We start from the raw sequence: 21,438 nt of genomic DNA on the forward strand, positions 1-21,438 counted from the left end.
CTGCAGCACACATAGAAAGAGAAAATCCTCTCTGGTGATTATTTATGTACAGGAATGTGTCCCTTCCTGCACGTAAACAATCAGTAAAACAATTACGTTTTGCCAGATCTTTCTGTGCTAATGCAGCACACATAGAAGTTGCAAAAAGCCATTTCTGATTGTTTATGTGCAGGAAGGGGTACCCTTCCTGCGCATAAACAATCTCCCCACGATGCAGGCATCTTTACACCATGTGCAAGGGTGCCTGTGCCGGCGCAAGGCAGCAGTTTGTGCACCAGCTCCGGTGGAAGCACAGAGATGCGACATATTGTTGTAAATATGTTGCATCCCTGTGGTTTGAAAGTGACTCAGTGTTGCGCAGCCAAATAGCTTGCACACGTAGAGTCACTTTCCTTGTAAATCTGCCCTTTATTTTTTTAGCAGTTTCCAAGGCGACTTACAAAAATGTTGCACACATGACAGTGAAAGAAGTGGCACGTATAGAATGCCACAGGAAAAAAAGAAGGGAGTTGGTTGCCTTTTTTGATAAGTCAAAATGGAGGAAAAGATCACTTATGTAGATACTGTCAGAGAATTAGGGAAATATTCAGTCCACAGCGAAGGGGGCTTGTCTCCATAGCCCTGTATTTCCTTTCCTACCTTGGTTTGGAATGTTTAGCGACTGAAATCAGGAAAATAATCATATCATAGAGAAAGGATCTTATCGCCATAGCCCTGTATTTCCTTTCCTACCTTGGTTTGGAATGTTTAGCGACTGAAATCAGGAAAATAATTGTGTCATAGAGAAAGGATCTTATCGCCTTAGCCCTGTATTTCCTTTCCTACCTTGGTTTGGAATGTTTAGCGACTGTAATCAGGAAAATAATCATACCATAGCGAAAGGATCTTATCGCCATAGCCCTGTATTTTCTTTTCTACCATGGTTTGTAATTTTTAGCAACTGGTTTGTCTTTTTGGAGGAGTTGAAGCATAGAAAAAAATCCCCTTCGGCAGACACTATCAGACAATCAGGAAAATAATTAGTCCACGGTGAAGGGCTCCATAGTCATGTATTTCCTTTCCTACTGTCATTTGGAATGCTCAGGCCACACAGGAGCCACACTTGTCCCCAGTGTGGTTCCAGAAGATCAGGTACTAAAGAAACCAGATGCCAAGGAGGAGATGAAGTCAGGAGGGTCTCAGACATTGTGGATGTTTTCTAACAAAAAAAGCAGGAATTCTGAGTCTAGCAGTTTTTCTCATCATTACATCTGAAAAGGTAGGGAGGAAATTGAGGACTGACTTTCATTGCGTGTCATTTTCCTCGAATAGTTCACCAGTCAAATCCAGTGGAAGAGAACTAGAGTCACATGGAACTGGCATTACATCACAGAGTCTCTGATCTTGTGGTCAAGAAGTGTCAGGTACTGAATGCATCCTGGGTATTCCGAGGTCATTTTGTGCTTGCCAGTCTTAATCACCTTTTTAGCGGGTTGAACCTGACAATTAAAAATGTCTTTGATGTTGACACTGTGGATGTTTATTCCCTTGCTGTATGACTTGGGGTCAACATTTTCAAGACTTCGGAAAAAACACATTGAAAAATGTAGCCCAGAAGATTCTCGCCCTTACACCCTCCAATCTTGAATGATGAAATTAGTATAGTCACTTACACTCTGGGGAACTCTATGGTGGTTAGACTGGATTCCAGCATGATTGTTGTAAAAGGTTTACAACTTCCTATTTGGCCTTTTGCTAAACACTGTTTAAGAGCTTGTTAGAATCAGTTCTGGGAGATAACACCTTGAAAACGAGAATACGGTGTTGGTCCCTAATTCTCATTCTGCAGGAATAGTAAAGGAAGCAGACAGGTACAAGTATCTAAAAATCATGTAGAAAATCAGCTACCTGACAAGAGTCAATTCCTCCTCTTTCAAAACCAGCACAAATCATAGTATCAACGACTAAGCCGGCATACCAATCTTGTTGGTTACAAATCTTCGTGGGAATAATATCCACTTGCGCTTCTTTCAGATACTTTGATATTGAGCCTAAAATAGAAGATAAAACAATTTTATTTGTATAGATTCTGTGTTTTGGCCAAATACGTTTTCAGGAACAACAAGCTCGAAATTACTCTTTAATTTCCATATTCTCTTTGCAGGTTAATTTCATCTGATCCCTTGAAACTAAATAAACATGTATAATAGGGTGCCTGGCATTGTTCGGGTTTTCTCCCACCAGCTTTGTACAAATTAATTTTTGCAAATGTCATGAATTTTTTACATTTATTTAATCAAAATGACAGTGGTAAACATCTTAAAGGGTTTAAAGTAAGAAAAGGCTGTTACACCATTACAATGTGTGCATAGTTTTGTAAGGGCATGCTTTTAAAGATACTTGCAGATCAATATGTATGAGGCATACCATTTGATCTAAAAAGCTATGGGCCTCTTTAAGAGCCTTGCTGTAATCCTGATGGGGCGACAGTTAGCAAGAGTTGCAGGTCCTGTCAATATTTTGACATCTGCAATAACCCTACTGCTAGGAAGTACTTCGCCGGAAGCATTGCCTCCCGCATGTTACTCCCGAAATTCCCATAACTGAGTTTTTCCAGACCCCCAAATTTACCAGTGCCCCTGTATTGGTATTTCTTTAAAAATCTTTTTCTTAGAATCATGCCCATCATATAATACATACAACCAAACTATTTCTTTTATCATGATACATACATGGTGGTCACAAAGAGCATATTCCAAAATGCATGATCCTGGGCACAATCAGTAGGGGCGCTTAACCAGTCCATCTCAGTGTACATGTCAGCAAGCAATTTTCCACAGATACTGTCTAGCTTTGGCCCCCTCACTTATTCCCCCTACTTCTCAAAAACCCTGTATTCCTGCCAGGCACCCCACACCTTCCCCCACTTTCTCGGGCTGCCCCTGCTTTGATAAACTATCTTTTATGCTTTTTGGCGCCAATCTGGGTCAGACTTCCATTCCCTCAGTCCTGGAGGTTGTGCACTCCCCCAAGCCCTAGCTATATTCCTCTTGGCCACCCGACTGCCAGCAGTAGCCACAGTTTCTGATATTTTTGTCAGGATTCCTCCTCCGACACCGCCAGCAGAAGCCATTTCACATACAATGGGATTTGAAACAACAGTACCCTGGACATGACCCCAGTGACAGCCTTCAAATGTTCTAGTAATTTTGGGCATTTCCACACAGGATATGAAAAAATGTACTCTCCTGCCCACATCCCTGTGATCAAGTAAATGTAGACGACCTCTCAATTTTGGACAAACAGGTCAGCAAATAGTAAGAGCGGTGTAGTAGTCTAGGTTGGACGAAGCGAAACCTAGCTCAAATGGCTAGCTCATGCACCCAGTCCTCATCATCTAGATTCCCAAGATCTCCTATCCAGGTCTCCCTTAACTTCACCAGCGGACAAGGGGAGTTGTTGACCAGCTAACGATGTATAACTGAGATCACCTGATTGGTATACACTCCGTGTGGAAACGATCCTCCAGAGGCAAAGCCACTGGCAGCTGCTCACCCTTCTGTATGTGCCTCTTCAGGGCATGCCCCAGCTGTAAATGTTTTTATCCCTCCGTTTCTCTCAATTCAACTCCCTACTTAGGGTTCCAAACAATACATAAGCTTGATCTCGCCAGACATCACCCAAGTGTTCTATTCCTATGAGTTCTTCTTCCGAGAGATCTTTCAGTCCACGCACCTCATGCAGTAGGTCGCAATCTCTGAGCAGGGTCATGTTGTTTAGTCTACCACCCACCCCAAGAACCTCATGGCCTCTCTCTAAATTCTAACTACTGTGTGGGTATGTGGCGGTAACTCTCGCTCCATCTCTGATACAGGATGGCCTCATGGTCCTTCTGCACCATCCCCGCCCAATCTGCCCTGTACACTGGTTCCTGTCTATCTGCAAAGACCCAGTCATTAATCACAAGGAGTATTTAGTTAGGTCTGGCACCGCTATCCCCAGGTCGTAGACCCCCCTCTGGAGTTTGGAGAGTGCAATACACAGTGTTCCCCCCCTTCCATAACAATGTATGGACGTTGTATTCTATTTTCTGGAGGAACTCCTGTGGGACTCTGTTTGGTGTATTTTGAAGCACGTATATCATCTTATATAGCTCAATTCTTCCCATCAGAGATAGCGGCAAAGTACCCCAGTGCATTGTATGGTGTCCCCTTTCAGTCTTTCTAGTTGTGGGCTAAGATTCTCACGTATAAATTCTTGAGGGTCTTGGGTAATGTGTATCCCTAGATATAAGAAGCTTCACCTTACCGTAGGTGCTGTGCATGATCGAAGGAGACGCGGGTCGACTCCCGACAGGGGAAAAATCAAGGACTTGGTCCAATTGATAACGCTATCTTGAAAAGCTACTGAATAGATCAGATATATGTAGGATCCTGTCAGTAGAGAGGGTGGGATTAGATAAGTATAGTAGGATATCATCCACAGTGAGTGAGATATGTTCCTCCCACTCCCACAGCTCACTCCCCACAGCAGTGGGTCTTGTCTCACCCAGGCCAAAAGTGACTCTAGCGCCAGGGCAAATAGCATTGGAGAGGGGGGCATATCCGTCTCGTACCCCTGTGCTGGGCAACAACCCGGGAAACCGCTCCATTAACTCTCACTCTGGCCAATAATTCCGTATAAAGGAGTTGGACCCACTCACAAAATTTCAGGCACAGGCCCAGCCTCATCAGTGAAGCAAACATATAGTTCCACTGCAAACTGTTAAACACCATTTTAGCATCAAGGGATATTACCACCGCCTGTTCTGTCTGAGGTTTCTTAGTTTCGGAAAGTATTCTGAATAAGTGTCGCAGTTCAAGGCGGGTTCTTTTATGGGGCCAGATTAATCAGGATCTATTCTTGACATAATGACTGTGCGCAGTCTGGTCGCCAAAATCTTGGCTAGCCCCAAGTCATTCAAGTCATTAGCGCCGCAGCGGACGGAGCTACCCTCGCAGGGCATGGATATCTGCAAGGAGATCCTCCTGGTTGCCTCGCAGCTTTGAAACCAGAGGCTCAAGCTCGGATCTTGAACTTGCCTTTTTCAGGAACATCATTGTTTGGGACAAGTACTGATGAGGAAATGCAGCGCATGAAGGCAGAGTTGGACACTCTCAAAGCTGTAGGGCTTGAGAAAAAGAAGGAGTTCAAAAAGAAATATCGCTCCTACAACAAGGGCTCTTCTAAACAGCGGGTTCAAACCCCTCACTGGCAGAAGGGTCAAGACCAGCAGGGACAGCAGAAGTCTCAGTTCAAAGGCAGGCGTAATTCCAGAGGAGGAGGAAATCAGCTCCAGGGCAACAATTCCAACAAAGTCCAGTCCAAGCAATGAGTCCTTCCTTCACCCAGCGCCGTGGACCACTCCAGTGGGGGAAGCATCGCGCATCACAGGGAAGAGTGGCAAGCCATTACTAAAGACTGTTGGGTGTTTACTACACTTCAGAATGGATAATGTCTTCGTTTCCATTGTTTGCCTCCATCAGTTCCTCTAATGCCAACATCAAATCATCAACTACACCTTTTAAAAAAAGAAGTAGCTACACTCCTCGAAAAGTCAGCCATCGAGAGGGTGCCAATGCCTTAAAGGGGGAAAGGAGTGCACTCACAATATTTTCTGGTCAGAAAAAAGGGCCAAAAGGCAGAATGCAGACCCATTCTGGACTTGAGAACACTCAACCTGCATGTCAAAAAAGATCGAGTTCGCATGTTGGCACTTCATCAAATATATCCACATCTCAGGAGGGGAGATTGGATGTGTTCGCTGGACCTACAAGATGCCTACTTTCATATCCCGATACACCTCAATCACAGGAGATTCCTTCGGTTCCGGGTGGGGACCTCCCACTACCAGTTCAAGGTCCTTCCGTTTGGGTTGAAGTCGGCTCCCCGGGTGTTCACGAAGCGTGTTGCAGTAGTAGCAGCTGCACTACGCCGCAGGGGGTCTTGTGTACCCATACCTGGACGATTGGCTGATGAAAGGTCCTTCCCCAGACAGTGTAAGTAGTCAATTCCAGACCTGCATCGAGCTCTGTCAGAGGCTGGGACTGCATGTCAACTTCAACAAGTCAGTCTCTCAGCCCACCCAGAAGATTCACTTCCTAGGAGCTCTGCTAGACTCTGAGGTAGCCAAAGTGTTTCCTTCGGAGGAGAGAGACAGTGTTCTATTACTCAGAAGTGTCAGCTGGTACTTCGCAACAAGGCTCAGAAAGTGCGGAAAATTGCCTCCCTGCTAGGGTTGATGGCATCATGCATTTTCCTGGTCCCGAATGCCAGGCTTCGGATGCGTCCTCTTCAGCATGATCTGGAGGGCAAATGGGACCAACAGTCAGCTCACTGGGATGACAAGATTACTCTGTCAGAAGCAGCTCGAGTTTCCATTCCGTGGTGGACAAAGAAGCAGAATATGTAGGTGGGAGTTCTGTTCCACCAACCTCCTCCTGCACAGACATTAATCACAGATGCTTCTCTGCAAGGCTGGGGAACGCACATGGGTCAGCTCCAAATGCAGGGTCTGTGGTCTTCCAAAGAAAGTACCTACCACATCAACATGTTGGAGTTGAGAGCAGTCCACCTAGCCCTCAAAGCATTCCTTTCCTCGCTTTAAGAAGCTTCAGTATTGGTACAGACAGACAACACCACCACAATGTACTACTTGAACAAGCAGGGGGGAACACGCTCAAGGACTCTTTCATTGGAAGCCCAACGCATCTGGCATTGGCTTCTGGCTCGCAAGTTGTCCGTCAGAGCAGTCCACCTCCCAGTGTAGTGTAGTTCCTATATTCCCAATAGGCTCTGCGCATTGGAATAACATAAACAGCAGTGTAGACGTAGGACTGAGGTCATCTAGGTCTCTACTGACTATGTTAGACTTAATTAGTGTTTGCCAGCTAGCTCAGAGGTCGCTAGAAACTTTTTTGAATGAATAGGGAGGGGTTAACTTCCCTGATTTAGACAAGAAAGGATTAGCTTCTGACAACCATATAACATGACAAGTTTGCTCCCCCAGAATAAGGAGTGTATCTCCAGAGTCGTGTGAAAACAATAGACAGCTATTTCACTCAGTCAATCGTGCATGCTTAATTTCACCAGGGCGCAGAAAAATAGAGAGACGGGCGTTTTCAATAAAAGGTGTTATTTTATTGAGCAGTCTTCTTTCTCATGCAAGAGAAATGAATTGCCACAATTGCAATACTTATCATGAAGTAAAGTGCGTACAGTAAAAGGAGTATTATAAAATAATACTGTAAAAGCATTGACATGGTTTCTTAGCCATATGATTCTTTAAAACAGATAAAATATTTACATACATAAAAACATTGACTAACGAACTCAACTGGTGCTTCTAAGATACGCCTACCCCGGTGTACCTGACCTAAGCCTAATACGTGGGAAGGAGTAAGTAAGTTGCAGTTTTAAGTTAAGTTGGGTTTTTTGCCAAGAATCTGAATCTAGAATTCTCTCTAAGGTTTGAATCAGCTCCGTACCTTGGTTATAGAATGAAGGAGGTCTTGTATCTCGTTTCTCAGGACTCGATCTCCCAGTAACCCGCAAAGGTGACTGGAAACACCAAAGCTGGATTTCTCAGCATGAGAAAAGGCAGCTTCTCCAGTGTGTCAAAGGGGAGGGCGGCTTCCTTCGGCTCTCGCATCAGCTGGGCTTCGGATAAGTAGATAGCCACTCTGCTCCACACCACCGTGTGTTGCTTAAGGCAAGTGTTGGTATATTTATACCTGGAAGGTGCCGTGTTTGACGTAAGGTTGGACATAAGACGTCAATAAAAGATGTCACTAAGAACTGACTGTTCCTTTAGTGCTCGCAGGAGTTCAATGACAAATAAAAGCAAAGACATGGGGAATTCCCAGGTTGCTGAAGGTTTGGTGTGTCGAAAGAACTCGTTGTGCTCTCTAGGAATCTAAGGAAGTAGCCTTGCCGTATTTGGGTTGCGTGGGCTATTACTGAATATGGGAAAGATTCGTATGTCTTCATTAGGACATGATTTATCATAACCGCATGAAGTCATGAATCAGGAATATTTAATTAGGGTCCTAGATACATTCACAACACCCACTCCACGTATAATGTCCATCATTACTAAATACTAAGCAATATATAAACATATAGGTATGCATGTGTTTTCCAACCCACCCCAAAATACAATGAAATGCATTTGAAATGGTATAGATACACGAAATGAGTATTATACTGTACTCTTTTAAGCAGAGTTATCATTCAGGAAATGCAAATATGAACATAGGCTGAATGAATTTGCAAAAATTACATTTATGAAATGGCTCTGAATACAGAAAGAAAATCGAGACCATTTCATCACAAAGTTATATAACATTGTACATATGCTAGAGGCTAATTCAAAATATTGTCTCTGGAGTCTCTAAAAATAGAACTTCTGTTCTCTAAGAATAGTTCTACTTTAAGCAGAGTACCATGTGCCAAAAAATGTTAAATATTTTGGAAATTAGGGTAAAATAATTTCGTTCTCGGGAAGGGATAAAAAAAAAATAGTGTCACTGTCTTTTTGGAGTTCTGTTTATCAAAAACTGAAGGCCGAATTCAGAGTTCAGGGAACGCTTTGAGCTCATTTTGTCAAATATTGTTCTTGTTGTTAGGGAAGAACATTACTTCTGATAGGCCGGTAAAAAATTTGTCTACAACAGTAGGTGAAAGTTGGGCCAACTCCGAAAAGGTGGAAATAGTGCATATGTGCGATGCATTGCCATCATCGATGTCAGGATCAGCAATGTTCACAGAAGGTTGTACCTGTGTGGTGCCGCTTTCATCTCGTACCTCACCGACACTTAATCGTAATGGTGAAGTCTCAACGAATGCCGTCATCAGAATAGGTAGCCGCTGGGGATAACACGTTGCATGAGTCGTTACAGGACAAAGCGTTGATATCCATTGGTACTGCTGATGGTAGTGTAAGACAGACATCCAACACGCATTCTTCTCCGCATAGCAGACATCGAAGCACAGGTAAGATGCAATTTTGCCAAATTGGTCTGAATGAAAGAAACCAGGTAATATTCAGATCTCTTAGCCGGACCAATCCGAGTACCGTGATACGGTCTTGATATCGTATTGCTAGGATCGTTTCTTCCATCATTGCCAGAGGTTTGTCTATGACTTGGCTTGCCATATTGGAGCAGGAGGAACAAAAATAAAATTCCTGCTACGAGTCCCAAAATAAGAGGCAGGCCACCGAAGAATGAATGCACAAAATTCGGGAAGATGCCAAGAACTGCTTCGAAGGGTGTTAGCAGTCCCGAAATAATTGTCTTAAATACATGTCCGATGCCACTGGTATCTGACATGTATAAGATTTGACTTAACATTTCTACAAAATGCACCGGGCAATTTGTCGATAATAGGGTATGTATCTCTGCCTCTGTCCTTGCAACTTGCAGGTCATGTGTCTCTTTGGACGGGGTTAAAGGCACAGTTGTCTGTAAAAGAATAGACTTCATTCTGCTTAAAGTATCAATTCGAATAGAAGAGATATTCACATAAGGCCATATTGCCCCCCCCACGTCTGGATTGCTGTTTGGATACAATACTTGCATACAGCAAATGACCCTGGCCATCACAGTTACGAGATAGGCTTTTCCTGGCACCATGCCACAGCAGCTGTGATCACTTATTAAAACGTAGCTACCATTGGAAAGCTGTCTGAAAAATGGCTCTATCTGTGTAGTAGGGGTGCCCTGAAGATGACATGAAAGGTTGTTCGAAGAACATTCACAGGCCCCATGCAAGTTAATCAATCAATCAATCAAAGACATTTATAGAGCGCACTACTTACCCGTAGGGTCTCAAGGCGCTGGGGGGAGGGGGTGCCGTTACTGCTCGAACAGCCAGGTCTTCAACTTCTTCCTGAAGGAGAGGTGGTCTTGGGTCAGGCGCAGGTCGGTCGGGAGGGAGTTCCAGGTCTTGGCGGCCAGGTAGGAGAAGGACCTTCCTCCTGTTGTCGCTCTTCGGATGCGGGGGACGGCGGCGAGGGCGTGGTTGGCTGATCGGAGGTGGCGTTTGGGAGCGTAGAAGTTGATTCGGTTGTTGAGGTAGCTCGGGCCTTGGTCGTGTAGGGCTTTGTGTGCGTGGGTGAGGAGGCGGAAGGTGATTCTTTTGTTGACGGGGAGCCAATGCAGGTCTCTCAGATGTCTGGAGATATGGCTGGTTCGTGGGATGTCGAGGATGAGTCTGGCTGAGGCGTTCTGGATCCGCTGGAGTCTCTTCTGGAGCTTGGCGGTGGTACCGGCGTAGAGGGCGTTGCCGTAGTCCAGTCGACTGGTGACGAGGGCCTGGGTGACGGTCTTCCTGGTCTCGGTGGGGATCCACCAGAAGATCTTCCGTAGCATGCGTAGGATGTTGAAGCACGCCGAGGAGACGGTGTACACTTGCCTGGTCATGGAGAGGGAGGAGTCCAGGATGAAGCCCAGGTTGCGTGCGTGGTCTGTCGGTTTGGGTGCGGTGCCCAGGGCGGGAGGCCACCAGGAGTCGTCCCAGGCGGAGGGCGAGGAGCCCAGGATGAGGACCTCCGTCTTGTCTGAGTTCAGTTTCAGGCGGCTGGTCGTCATCCACTCGGCTACCTCTTTCATCCCTTCGTGCAGATTGGCTCTGGTGGCGGCGGGGTCGTTGGTCAGGGAGAGGATCAGCTGGGTGTCGTCGGCGTAGGAGATTATGTTGAGGTCGTGTTGGCGTGCGATGGCCGCGAGGGGGCTCATGTAGACGTTGAAGAGGGTGGGGCTCAGCGAGGATCCTTGAGGGACGCCGCAGATGACTTTGGTGGCCTCTGACTTGTACGGTGGTAGGCGGACTCTCTGTGTTCTTCCGTCGAGGAAGGAGATGATCCATTAATCCATTAATACCTTGACACAGGAGTGTACTGCTTAGTGATTTTTTACAATCATTAACACTAAGAAACACCTCTTTTTTTCCTTCACTGTAACATTTGTGTGTATAAGGTAAATTCCAGGTCGATTTGATGTATCCTTTACCCAACCTTTCATACAGGCCTGATGGTATATATTTTTGGCAGTATTGAAACTGAAAAGTCGTAATCGGGATTGTAATGGTACCATGTATTATCCATTCAATGACAGGTCTTTCTGACATTGTCAATGGTAATCTCTCAAGTTTTTCAGTGCTCAGTATCGTATAGTCTGCTCCTTTTTGTGCCAAACTGATTTGTTTATCAGTAAGGTTAAAGATAGAAAACAATGACGTTGTGTTGATTAAACGGCACGTAGCCTGAACGCAGGTTTTGTAACGTCCAACCTAGCTGTACAATAGAACATAATTGGGATAGGCCATGCTGTAAATTAGCATGTCCTGCTCTATTATATCAATAGCAGATGATACGATGCTGTCCAGTGAATAGATTCTAGAGGACAGAGTCGTTAGCCCATTGTCCACTACAGAAAGTGATTTCTCCAAATTGATACGGTCAATTTCCCGTATTTTTTCTGCAGTTTCAATTTGTTTCAATTTCCAAGCTTCATTGTAAGCTGCGTATATACCGGCGTATATGAAACGTTTTTGACGCTGTTTGCGAGGTCCCATTATGAAATCTCGCAAGTCAGCACCTTCTTTAAGTAAAGTTAAGTGTTGCTTTATTTCGGGAAGTGTGGATTTCTGTAGCCAGTCAAGGCATAGTTTTCCTACACTATATGTTGTTACTATCCCTGGATGTTGTCTCTGGGAATATCTAGGGTCTGGCCTGTTCTGTTTGAACCCCTGTATTTTGTTCAGGAATCTATTTTGACAGTTATTTGTGTCTATGGGCCAGATCAACCATTTTTTTCTAATCAGGATTTGTTCTGTTTTGTTTTAAAATATAGGACACGTCTAACCCCTCATCTGTAGTGGTGTTTCTATCAGGCATAGGTTTTGGTAAAGACGGGTTATTTAAATCTTTTATCTTAGCTAAGCCAAGACATGTTGTTTGCTGAATTGTGTCATTCAGGAACTTTATTTGTTCTGGGATCATGCAGGCTCTGAATAATGCTTCTAGACCTTGTACCTGCCATTCTTTTGTTCCCCAGATGGTTTTTGTTTCAATGCTGTTTTTCCAAAACTCAAAACAAATGTTGACATTTTGTCATAAAATTTTTCTGAATAAATCAATTTAGTATTTGTCCGCATGTTTTTCATTCCTGTCTTATTTAACATCTTGAAATAAAACATTTCTGGATCAGTGTGATTAAACCCTGAAAAGTATGGGAATTTTTCAAAAAACGTTTTCGGAGGGGTGTGGCCAAGATGGCGACCGGGACAGACGTTGCCGAGTGAGGCTCCCGGCTCAAATCCCCCATCCTGACCTTTAATTCGCCTGTACCCCCCACAGCAGCCCCCAGAAAGTAAGTGCTGGTGGCCTGAGACCCCCGGGGCCTGTTCCAGCTGTCTTTGGCGGCTGCCGGTGTCCCGCTGCGACCTTGAGTGAACTTTCCTCCCCGGCGGTGGCCGGACCCGCCATTTTGTGAGAGACGGCGCAGGGCTACCGGAGGCAGCGACTGTGCCCCTGTGTGGGACGATCCGAGAGGCGGTGTTGAGCTGCGGAGATCACCAGAAGATAGCCCGCCACTGCGAGGAGCGACGGCGAACCGGGGTCGCCACTGCTGGACTGCCGCGATACTCGAGCCCCCGGCTTGGAGGCCTGGCCCGGAGGCTCGCCCTGAGGTGGTGTCTCCCCCTTGCACTGTCACTGCCCTAGCGACTCAGGAGAAGATGCGGATCTGCCCGCAGCGAGGAGCGACATAGCGGCCCGTGCCGCAGCCCCAGTGAGTGCCTACTGCTCCGGACCGGGGGTTGTGCCTGGCAGCCTAGAGAGCGAAATTGAGCCCCCGGCTTGTGGGCCTAGCGTCGCCGCCAGTGGGTCGGGCTGCCGATAAGAAGCATTAAGCGACTGCGGCGACGGAGGCTGCAGCCGGAGAATCACACTAGTGGGCAGAACTGTAAGGGTCGCGCCGAGGCCCGGGACCTAGGGTCCGGTGGCAGAGGACCAGGGATCGGACGCACTTGCGGTACCAACCCATGGGGGAAGTGTGAAGGCCAACATTACAAGCAGGCAGGCACCGGCTGGGCGTCCCGTTGCAGGGACGTAGGACACCACTAGACGCCTATATCACTCGTGGGAGCCTGGACAGACGGACGGGCCCTTCTCTGCTCCGGATGCTGCTAAACCCCTACATATTGGCTCTGCTCCCATTGCTGGGGACGCGGTTGGGGGCTCCCTGCGGCCGCTATCCCCAAGCATAATGGCCAGGGGCCATCGCCGGACAGGCCGCACGATAACAGAGGTGCTGGGAAAAGGCGCCCCAAGGGAGACATAAGCCCTGCGCACATGGGGACGCCAAAGACCGTCCCGGAACCAGATAACACGGACACCCCCATCACCAAGTCCTTCCTAGAAACTCTCTTTAACACCTTGAGGGACGACTTCCAGATGTTAAAACAGGACATGGCTGGAGAGTTCAGGAAACTACGCAGGGACGTGGACGGACTGGGGGAACGAGTGGCAGCGGTGGAGGAAACCGACCTCTCCAAGGGCGAAGAAATATCGCAACTGCAGCAGGAGGTGGTGCGTCTCCAAGACCAGCAGATGGACTTACAGGCCCACGCAGAAGACCTTGAAAACCGGTCTCGAAGAAATAACATAAGGGTCCGGGGTGTGCCACTCAAAATGGAAGGGTCAGACGTCGCTCTCTTCCTGCAGGGCTTATTCAGAGACATTTAGGGGGACGATGGAGGCCTGGACATACGCATTGACAGAGCGCACAGGGTGGGTCTGGCGCGCCGTGCTTCTGCTCCTCCCCCGGACATCCTGGCATTCCTCCCGGACTTTCTGTTAAAAGTGCGTATTCTTCAGGAGGCCCGTAAGAAACAACCCCTCACCTTCCAAGGCCACTCCATATCATTATTCCAGGACCTCTCAGCCATCACCCTGCAGAAGAGGAAAACTGTCAAACCAGTTACAACCTTCCTGCGAGAAAACGGCGTTCCCTACTCATGGGGCCACCCCTTTCGATTAATCTTTAAATGGAATGGATCCTTACGACAGCTCCGATCCTTGCAAGATACATGCACACTCCTGGGAATTGATCTCGACGAGTCCTCTGGGGGCGCTGATCGGACGGGGCACCTCTCGCCCGGGTCCTCCCCCCGGGCCTCGGTCGATAGCTGGGAACGAGTCAAGCGCCGGAACGGACCCAAGAGATCAGTGAGGCCGGACCCCCAGTTGGTGGCGCAGGAGAAAGCTGCAGCCATCCAAGAAGTGTCCAAGGACACAGCATCATCGGAATGAGCTCACGGGGCCCACGAAATGTCATGAGGAAACGTTATTGGCTGTAGCTGTGTAAGGGGGTCTATCCGCTCCAGGATTAGCAGGTCAGGGGGAGATGGGGGGAGCCTACGGAGGTTCCACTGCCACACACTCTTCCACGAAAAGACTCTGTGAGCCTGAACTTTGTCTGGATAGGTCCAGGACAATGATGAAGTTGGGGTTTCAGTTGTTGGTACGGAGGGGAAGAGGGGGGACAAAGGGGGAGGGGAGGGGGACCACAGTTGGGGCGGATGGCTGGTTCTAGACAGGGATGTTTGGGGTGGGACTTTGTTTGAGGGGGGTTTGGGGTTCGCGGGAGGGAGGGGTTTGGGGGTACGGGAGGGACTGTGGGTGGGATTCAGTGTGCCGAACAGGTTTCTTTATTGACAGCTTAGTGATATCTCCAGTCTCACGCTATACCACACGCTCACCTTGCCATGGCTGACACCACGTTGAAAGTGTTGACCCTCAATGTGAAGGGGTTGAACTATCCCATCAAGAGAAGGGCGGTCATCTCCTACCTTGAAAACTCTGGTGCAGATGTCTGTTTACTACAGGAGACCCATCTCTTGCCCAAAGACTGGCATAGAATGCGCTCCCGCGCCTTCCCACAACAGTTCTTCTCCTCTCTCCCCACGAAGAGGGCAGGGGTGGCAGTTCTAGTATCTAAACACTTTAAAGGAAAGGTGGGGGACAAAGTTGGGGACATTAAGGGCCGCCTCCTGGCATACACATTCCGGATTGGCAACACACACCTCACGATTGGTTCTATCTACGCCCCGAACACAGGTCAAGAGACATTCTTAAAGAGCGCCGTCTCTGAGTCACTTCAACCCTCTGCTTCACTTCTACTTCTGGGCGGGGATCTTAACATAGTCATGGATACACACGCAGATAGGTCGGGCACAGGTATGGGGAAACAGGTGCGATCTCGACAACGGGGCTTGAATGGCTAAAAGAGAGGGGTATGGTGGACTTCTGGAGAGTTACTCACCCACAAGCATCACAATTCACATTTTACTCACACGTACACCATACGTATGCTAGGCTCGATTACTTCTTGGGCTCCTCGGAATTGCTCGCAACCCTAGAGGAGGTCAACATAATACCCGCGGCCATTTCGGATCATGATGCGCTGGAGATGTTGATCAAGATCCGTGCACCCCCTCACCCTCGAGGCTCGTGGCGCTTGCGCGAAACCCTACTGCAGCGACCAGAGGTCACTAAAAGGATTGGCGACTGCATAACTGACTATCAAGCCACCAACGACACGCCGGGGATACCTATGACAGCTCTTTGGGGGGCTCTTAAGTCAGTTGTCCGTGGCGAACTTATTGCCATAGCTGCCGCTGAGGCTAAAGACCGCAAAGCTAAGCGAGATGATCTCACCGCACAGGTCTCAGAATTGGAAAGAGTTCACAGTCGTACCTGCGCTCCCCGTGTGTGGAGACAGTTAAAAGCGGCCAGAGCCCAACTAGCCAGCCTAGACACTGACAGGGCCGAATTCGCCGCACTCCGCCTTCGACATACCTATTATGTCGGGGGGCAACAAAACAGGCGGTTTGCTAGCCAGCGCCTTGAAGACCAAAACCCAGCGCTCCAAGATCACCGGCCTCACAGATGACACTGGTGCTGTTCTCACGGAAGACACCCAGGTCGCCAAAGCGTTCCGATCTTATTATGCCTTGCTATACGGGGCTGAGGTGACATCCCCTGAGAACATCGAGACATACTTGGACGCGACAGCGGTTACCGAATTCTCCAAGGCAAACGTGGACACCCTGGAAGCCCCCATTCGCCAGGATGAGGTGCTGGCGGCCATATCCCGGCTACGCCCGCTTAAATCCCCAGGGCCAGACGGCTTCTCGGCAGGATTTTACAAGGCCTTTAGTCAACTGGTAGCTCCGGTGCTTATCCGCCACTTTAATTCCTTTGAGGGCCCTGGCTCCATCCCTCCGGATATGTTGGCTGCTGAGGTGGTAGTCTTGCCCAAACCAGGTAAGAAACCCACGCATTGCTCTGCCTTCCGCCCTATCTCATTACTGAACCTCGACCTGAAGCTTTTCACTGGTGTTCTTGCCGCGCGTCTTGGCCCCTGCTTACCGGGGATTTTGGAACCAGACCAATCAGGTTTTGTGTCCAATCGACAGTGTAGTGACAACACCAAAAGGATACTACATTTGATTGACAAGGCCCACTTTCAATCCTCGGATTCCGCGCTACTTGCCATTGACGCAGAAAAAGCGCTTGACCGCGTGGAATGGCCTTACTTACGAGTCCTGAAGCGCTTCGGGTTAGGGGACCGCTTTCAATCTTGGATTGCTAGTTGTTACTGCCACCCCCAGGCCAGAGTCCGACTGGGCGGCTTTCGCTCAAACCCATTTGAGATCCAGCGCGGCACCAGACAGGGGTGCCCTCTCTCCCCCCTTCTGTTTGCCCTATACATAGAAACTCTGGCACAGAAGGTCCGGGATAACCCCGACATCCACGGCATTACCTTTGGTCACGAGCCCCACACGATCAGCCTCTACGCTGATGACGTCATAGCAGCCCTTGACCACCCTGCCAGCTCTATACCCGCCTTTATGGAGGAACTTGATAAATTTGGTTCCGTCTCGGGATTCCGCATCAACGGAGGGAAATCCTTGATACTACCGCTGGGAAAGAACGTGCAATCCAATGACCCTGCCATCGCCGGGGGGAGTGGTCTTCAGCCCTCCACACATATCCCATACCTAGGAATCACCCTTACCTCCTCGAGGACTCCACGGTCCTTACTAATTACAAGTCCTTGGCCACCCAGATCCGGACGGATCTCACACGCTGGTCAAAACAACCTCTCTCTCTTTTAGGGAGGGTCGCGGCGGTGAAAATGTCAATTCTGCCTAGGATTCTCTATCTTTTTCAGACCCTCCCGGTCATACCCCCGTGGGCACTTAAAGGAACTACAGGCTGATCTCCACAACTTCATCTGGAAAGGTCAGCACGCACGTATCCATAAACAGGTGGCATTCAAGAGTGTAGATGAGGGAGGCCTTGGCATCCCGAATCTGCTGCAGTATTTTCAAGCCTCTCAGCTCCGCTATCTGGTGGAGTGGTACAGGCCAGAATCAGAGAAATGATGGCTCTTCCAGGATAGAGCCATGGCTCAAACCCTGCTCTGGAGAATTCCGTTCCTCTCCAAACAATACCGGCCACGTTACCTATTGAAATCACCTATTACCCGCACAACTTTGAAGGTCTGGGATAGTGTTGCCCTCAAGAGGGAACTGACGACCTTCCCATCTCCATTCACTCCCATACTGGACAACCCGGAATTTCCTCCGGGCAATGATCCACATGCGTTCTCACAGTGGCGCAGTACCGAGTGTCGTTGCGCCGGGGATCTTTTTGACACACAGGGCTTTCTCCCCCTCTCTGATATTAAACAAGGATACGGAATAGACAATCCTCACATCTTCCAGTACTTCCAACTTCGACACTGGCTCAACAACCCTGCTACTGCTACCCTGGTAGGGTGCCCAATGACGACCTTCGAGAAATGGCTACTCACCAAGGACACCGACAAACATCTCATCTCAGAAATTTACAAGAAGCTCACACCACCACCTAGCCCAGATAAGACACCGGGTCAGAGGCGCTGGGAGGCTGAGCTAGGGAGGACATTGACTCCTAAAGAGTGGAGCTATGTATATTACAGAGCCTCACACACCACACGCAATACGGCAGCCAGAGAAGCCACGGTGAAACTGGCAATGTACTGGCATCTCACCCCGGTCCGCCTACACAAGGGAAACCCGGCGCGTATTGCACTGTGCTGAAGGGGCTGCGGGGGGCAGGGCACATTGACCCATCTTCTCTGGGACTGCCCAGAACTCCGAAGTTACTGGGAGGCGATACTGGATGACATCAACTCCACCTTTGATACTGATATCCCAAGGTTCCCGGCCTATGCTATTCTCGGCCTCCCCAACGCACTCATCTTCCCACTGAAGTCGACGAGGGGTCGTCAAATGGGGATCGCTATGCAAGCAGCCACACAGCACATCTTATCATTGTGGGGCTCAACCACCAAGCCCACAAACACAGGGTGGCTACATAAACTCTGGTTCACCCTTGGAATGGAACGCATACAAGCTACACTCACGAACTCTACCAACACTTTCCGTAAAATATGGCTTCCACTGCTGTCTCTTCTATCCAAAGAATTCAATGAAGTCACATGCCCTAGGTATCTTCGAGTTTTACGCCTCACTGACGTTCCGCACGACCCTCATTGAACACTTGGTCACCTACACCGTTCGGCACTGGCCTACTGATAGACTTCATGCTGATACTTGGCACACTGGATGGGGTGGGGATGGGGGGACTGGTCTGTGGTTGGGGGGGAGGGTTTGGTTGTTGATTTCCTTATTGTATCTTATAGCAGCGGTCAACAGCCGCTTTATTGACATCCATATTCCCTTTTGGCATTTAAACCTCCCTTCTCATTTTGTCCCTAGGGAAGACATGCTCGTCTGTCCCACCAGCTGTATATGCCTACTGCTTTTATATTTTATCAAGATGTCTATCATTGCTTTTGTTGGAAAAATTAATAAAACAGATTTAAAACTAAAAAACGTTTTCGAACTGCCTATTGACGGAGTTGGACAATGTTCCCACTGATTATAAGTAAAAACATTTCTAGGATTCACCGACTTATGCAGATAATGATGGCCATAGTGGTTATAACAGTACATCTCTTCAAAATTCGATTAGCCCTGTAAATAATCATGTTCTGTAAATTTTGCTGACATTTCTAAATCTGACATGATATTATTAATATTTTCGAAGTACAATCATCAGAGAAAGAACTTGGTGTCACAAAGTCACTTAATGAAATTTTGAATTGGTGTGGATACTTCAGGAGCTCTACTGGGCCATAGATTTCATAGTCAGTTCTGTCCCATGCTATACCACCATGTATAGGCTTTGCTGTGTTGTTCACTGATGATAGTTCTCTTTTCTCTATGTGAGAGGATCTGTGTGGTTTCAGGACCAAGTTGATGTTCTGACTTGCTGTGTCCATTGTACTGTATTTTCCATCAATACATTTTTCCCAAAATTAGAACTAAGATTAGCCAAAGTAGAAGGATAAGTACACCTAACACAATCCATAGTTCAATCCAAGGGGAAATCAGATATGTTTCTTTGAGTTGATGAAAAAGTTCTTTAATTTTCAGTTTTAAAGTTTTTGTTGCTGGCTTGTCTCCATGTTAACTCGGATCATCGGAAAAGTCATCAAAGTTGATAAAGTAGCCAGATGCAGTTCTGTTAATTGTTGGGACTGCTTCCGGATTTCCATTGATCTTTGCATTCTCTTTTGTTACATTTGTATAGACCAAGGCTACATAGTTGTAGACTGGTGTTTCTTGAACTGTTGCAATTTTTGTTTCAAGAGGCACAAGTTCCATGGCTTTGTTGCATAGTTCTTTTTTATTCACTGATGGTTTATCAAAAGTGATTAGTCTTTCAGTTTGAACCTCTTGGATTGTAGCAAGATTTGGTCTTCTGCTATTTCTTGGGAGTCCACTGGGCCTACTACTTATTATTGGCCACATGATTGTGGTTTCACCAGGTCGATGAAAACAACTCTGTTTTCCTTTTTACCAGCAAGTGGCGGTAGTACTACTGATCTTGTTCCGCTGACAGCTAAGACAGGTACTGCTTTTCTGTAAGAAGGCCCAAATTCCTTCTTCACCGCGATCTTTTCTCTGACCAGATCCCCAATCTTTGGAATCCAGACAGGTCTTGCTGGGACAGGTGGTTCTTCAGTGGTTGCTGGGTTAGACTTTATGTTACTTAGACTTTTTCTTGTTTCATTCAAGTCCTGTAAAACAGCCAAACGATCTTTGATATCAAAGGTTTTTCCTTCTACCACTGAAGTATGACAGTCTAAGTCCTGGATTCTCATTCTAGTGCCGAACAATAGTTCGTATGGAGTGAAACCTTTTAGAGAATTTCTTGGCAAATTGTTAAGACTACGTTGGACACTTGTTAGATGTTAGACCCACCCATCACCCGAACCTAATACCCTTGCTGTTATAGATTGCTTTATGTCACGTTTTTTTCTTTCCACAACCGCATTTTCCTCAGGATGGAAGGGAGAAGAGTACCGCAATGCAATGCCCATGCTGCTCATGGCCTCTTTGTAAGCTCGAGAGCTAAACGCAGGACCCTGGTCAGAATTTAGAATGCCAATTGCGTATGTGCCGATAAAGACTCGCAAATCTTTTATAACAGTTCTGGCGTCAGCCGAGTGCAGAGGCCACATCTTTAGTGAATGTAGTCTTAATAATTATTGGACCGCATTTGTCCGGTAGGACGTCTGCGCATAGATAACCTGATGCTATCTAATAGCGGTGTCTGGGCTGGTGCCTGGTCCGGTTCACAACTGCGATCTCTGTTGCAGTCCTCACAATTTATTGCAAAATTGTAAATTTCTACGATCATCCCCGGCCACCAGAATTGTGATTGTAATTCTATTAGAGATTTCAGGATCTCTTGGTGCCTCAGACCCAATCCCATGTGTGCTTCTTGTATCAAGAAGATTCTCCGGTTCGTGTTTGGAATTACTCTATCCCCCACTCCAGGGATTCGAGTAAACGGAACGGAGTTTGCATCAAATATGTATGTATTATTGAGTGGATAGTTGAGAGGTAATGCCGCACAGTCGCCTTTTAATGAGGCTTTTACTGCCAGCATGGTTTCTCCATCTATTTGTTTTTCTGAACGCTTTTTAGTGGCTAGGGAAGCCGGTTGACCAGCCGCCGCTGTGGCTCTATCAGCCAATGAATTCCCTGCAACATGAACGCCATCACGTCGATGACTCAGTGTATGTATCACGTGAGTATTTTGTAGTTCTTTCTGCAAAAGAACTACTTGTTCCCAAAGTTTTTTATGCTTTATTGTGGCACCTGTGTCATCTTTGTAACCGTTTTGAATCCAAGTCTGCAGGTTCTTATTGTAAGATTGGACGCAGTAATGTGAATCGCACACTATTAGTGTGGGGAATTCGCGATCAGCATTTTCAAGCGCCATTTTTA

The 21,438-nt window shown here is 47.4% G+C and overlaps 1 protein-coding gene across 1 annotated transcript in view; it reads right to left on the minus strand.

Moving 5' to 3' along the window:
* Window positions 1-21,438, minus strand: part of LOC147749119 (transmembrane protease serine 12-like) — a 516,520-nt gene that overhangs the window by 131,141 nt on the left and 363,941 nt on the right. The window contains exon 4 of the mRNA XM_086929464.1: window positions 1,888-2,030. Coding sequence (XP_086785590.1) covers window positions 1,888-2,030 — 143 coding nt within the window. The remainder of the gene's footprint in view (window positions 1-1,887; window positions 2,031-21,438) is intronic.

The sequence above is a fragment of the Lissotriton vulgaris genome, chromosome 1_1, assembly GCF_964263255.1.
Source record: "Lissotriton vulgaris chromosome 1_1, aLisVul1.2, whole genome shotgun sequence".
Taxonomy (NCBI): Eukaryota; Metazoa; Chordata; class Amphibia; order Caudata; family Salamandridae; genus Lissotriton; species Lissotriton vulgaris.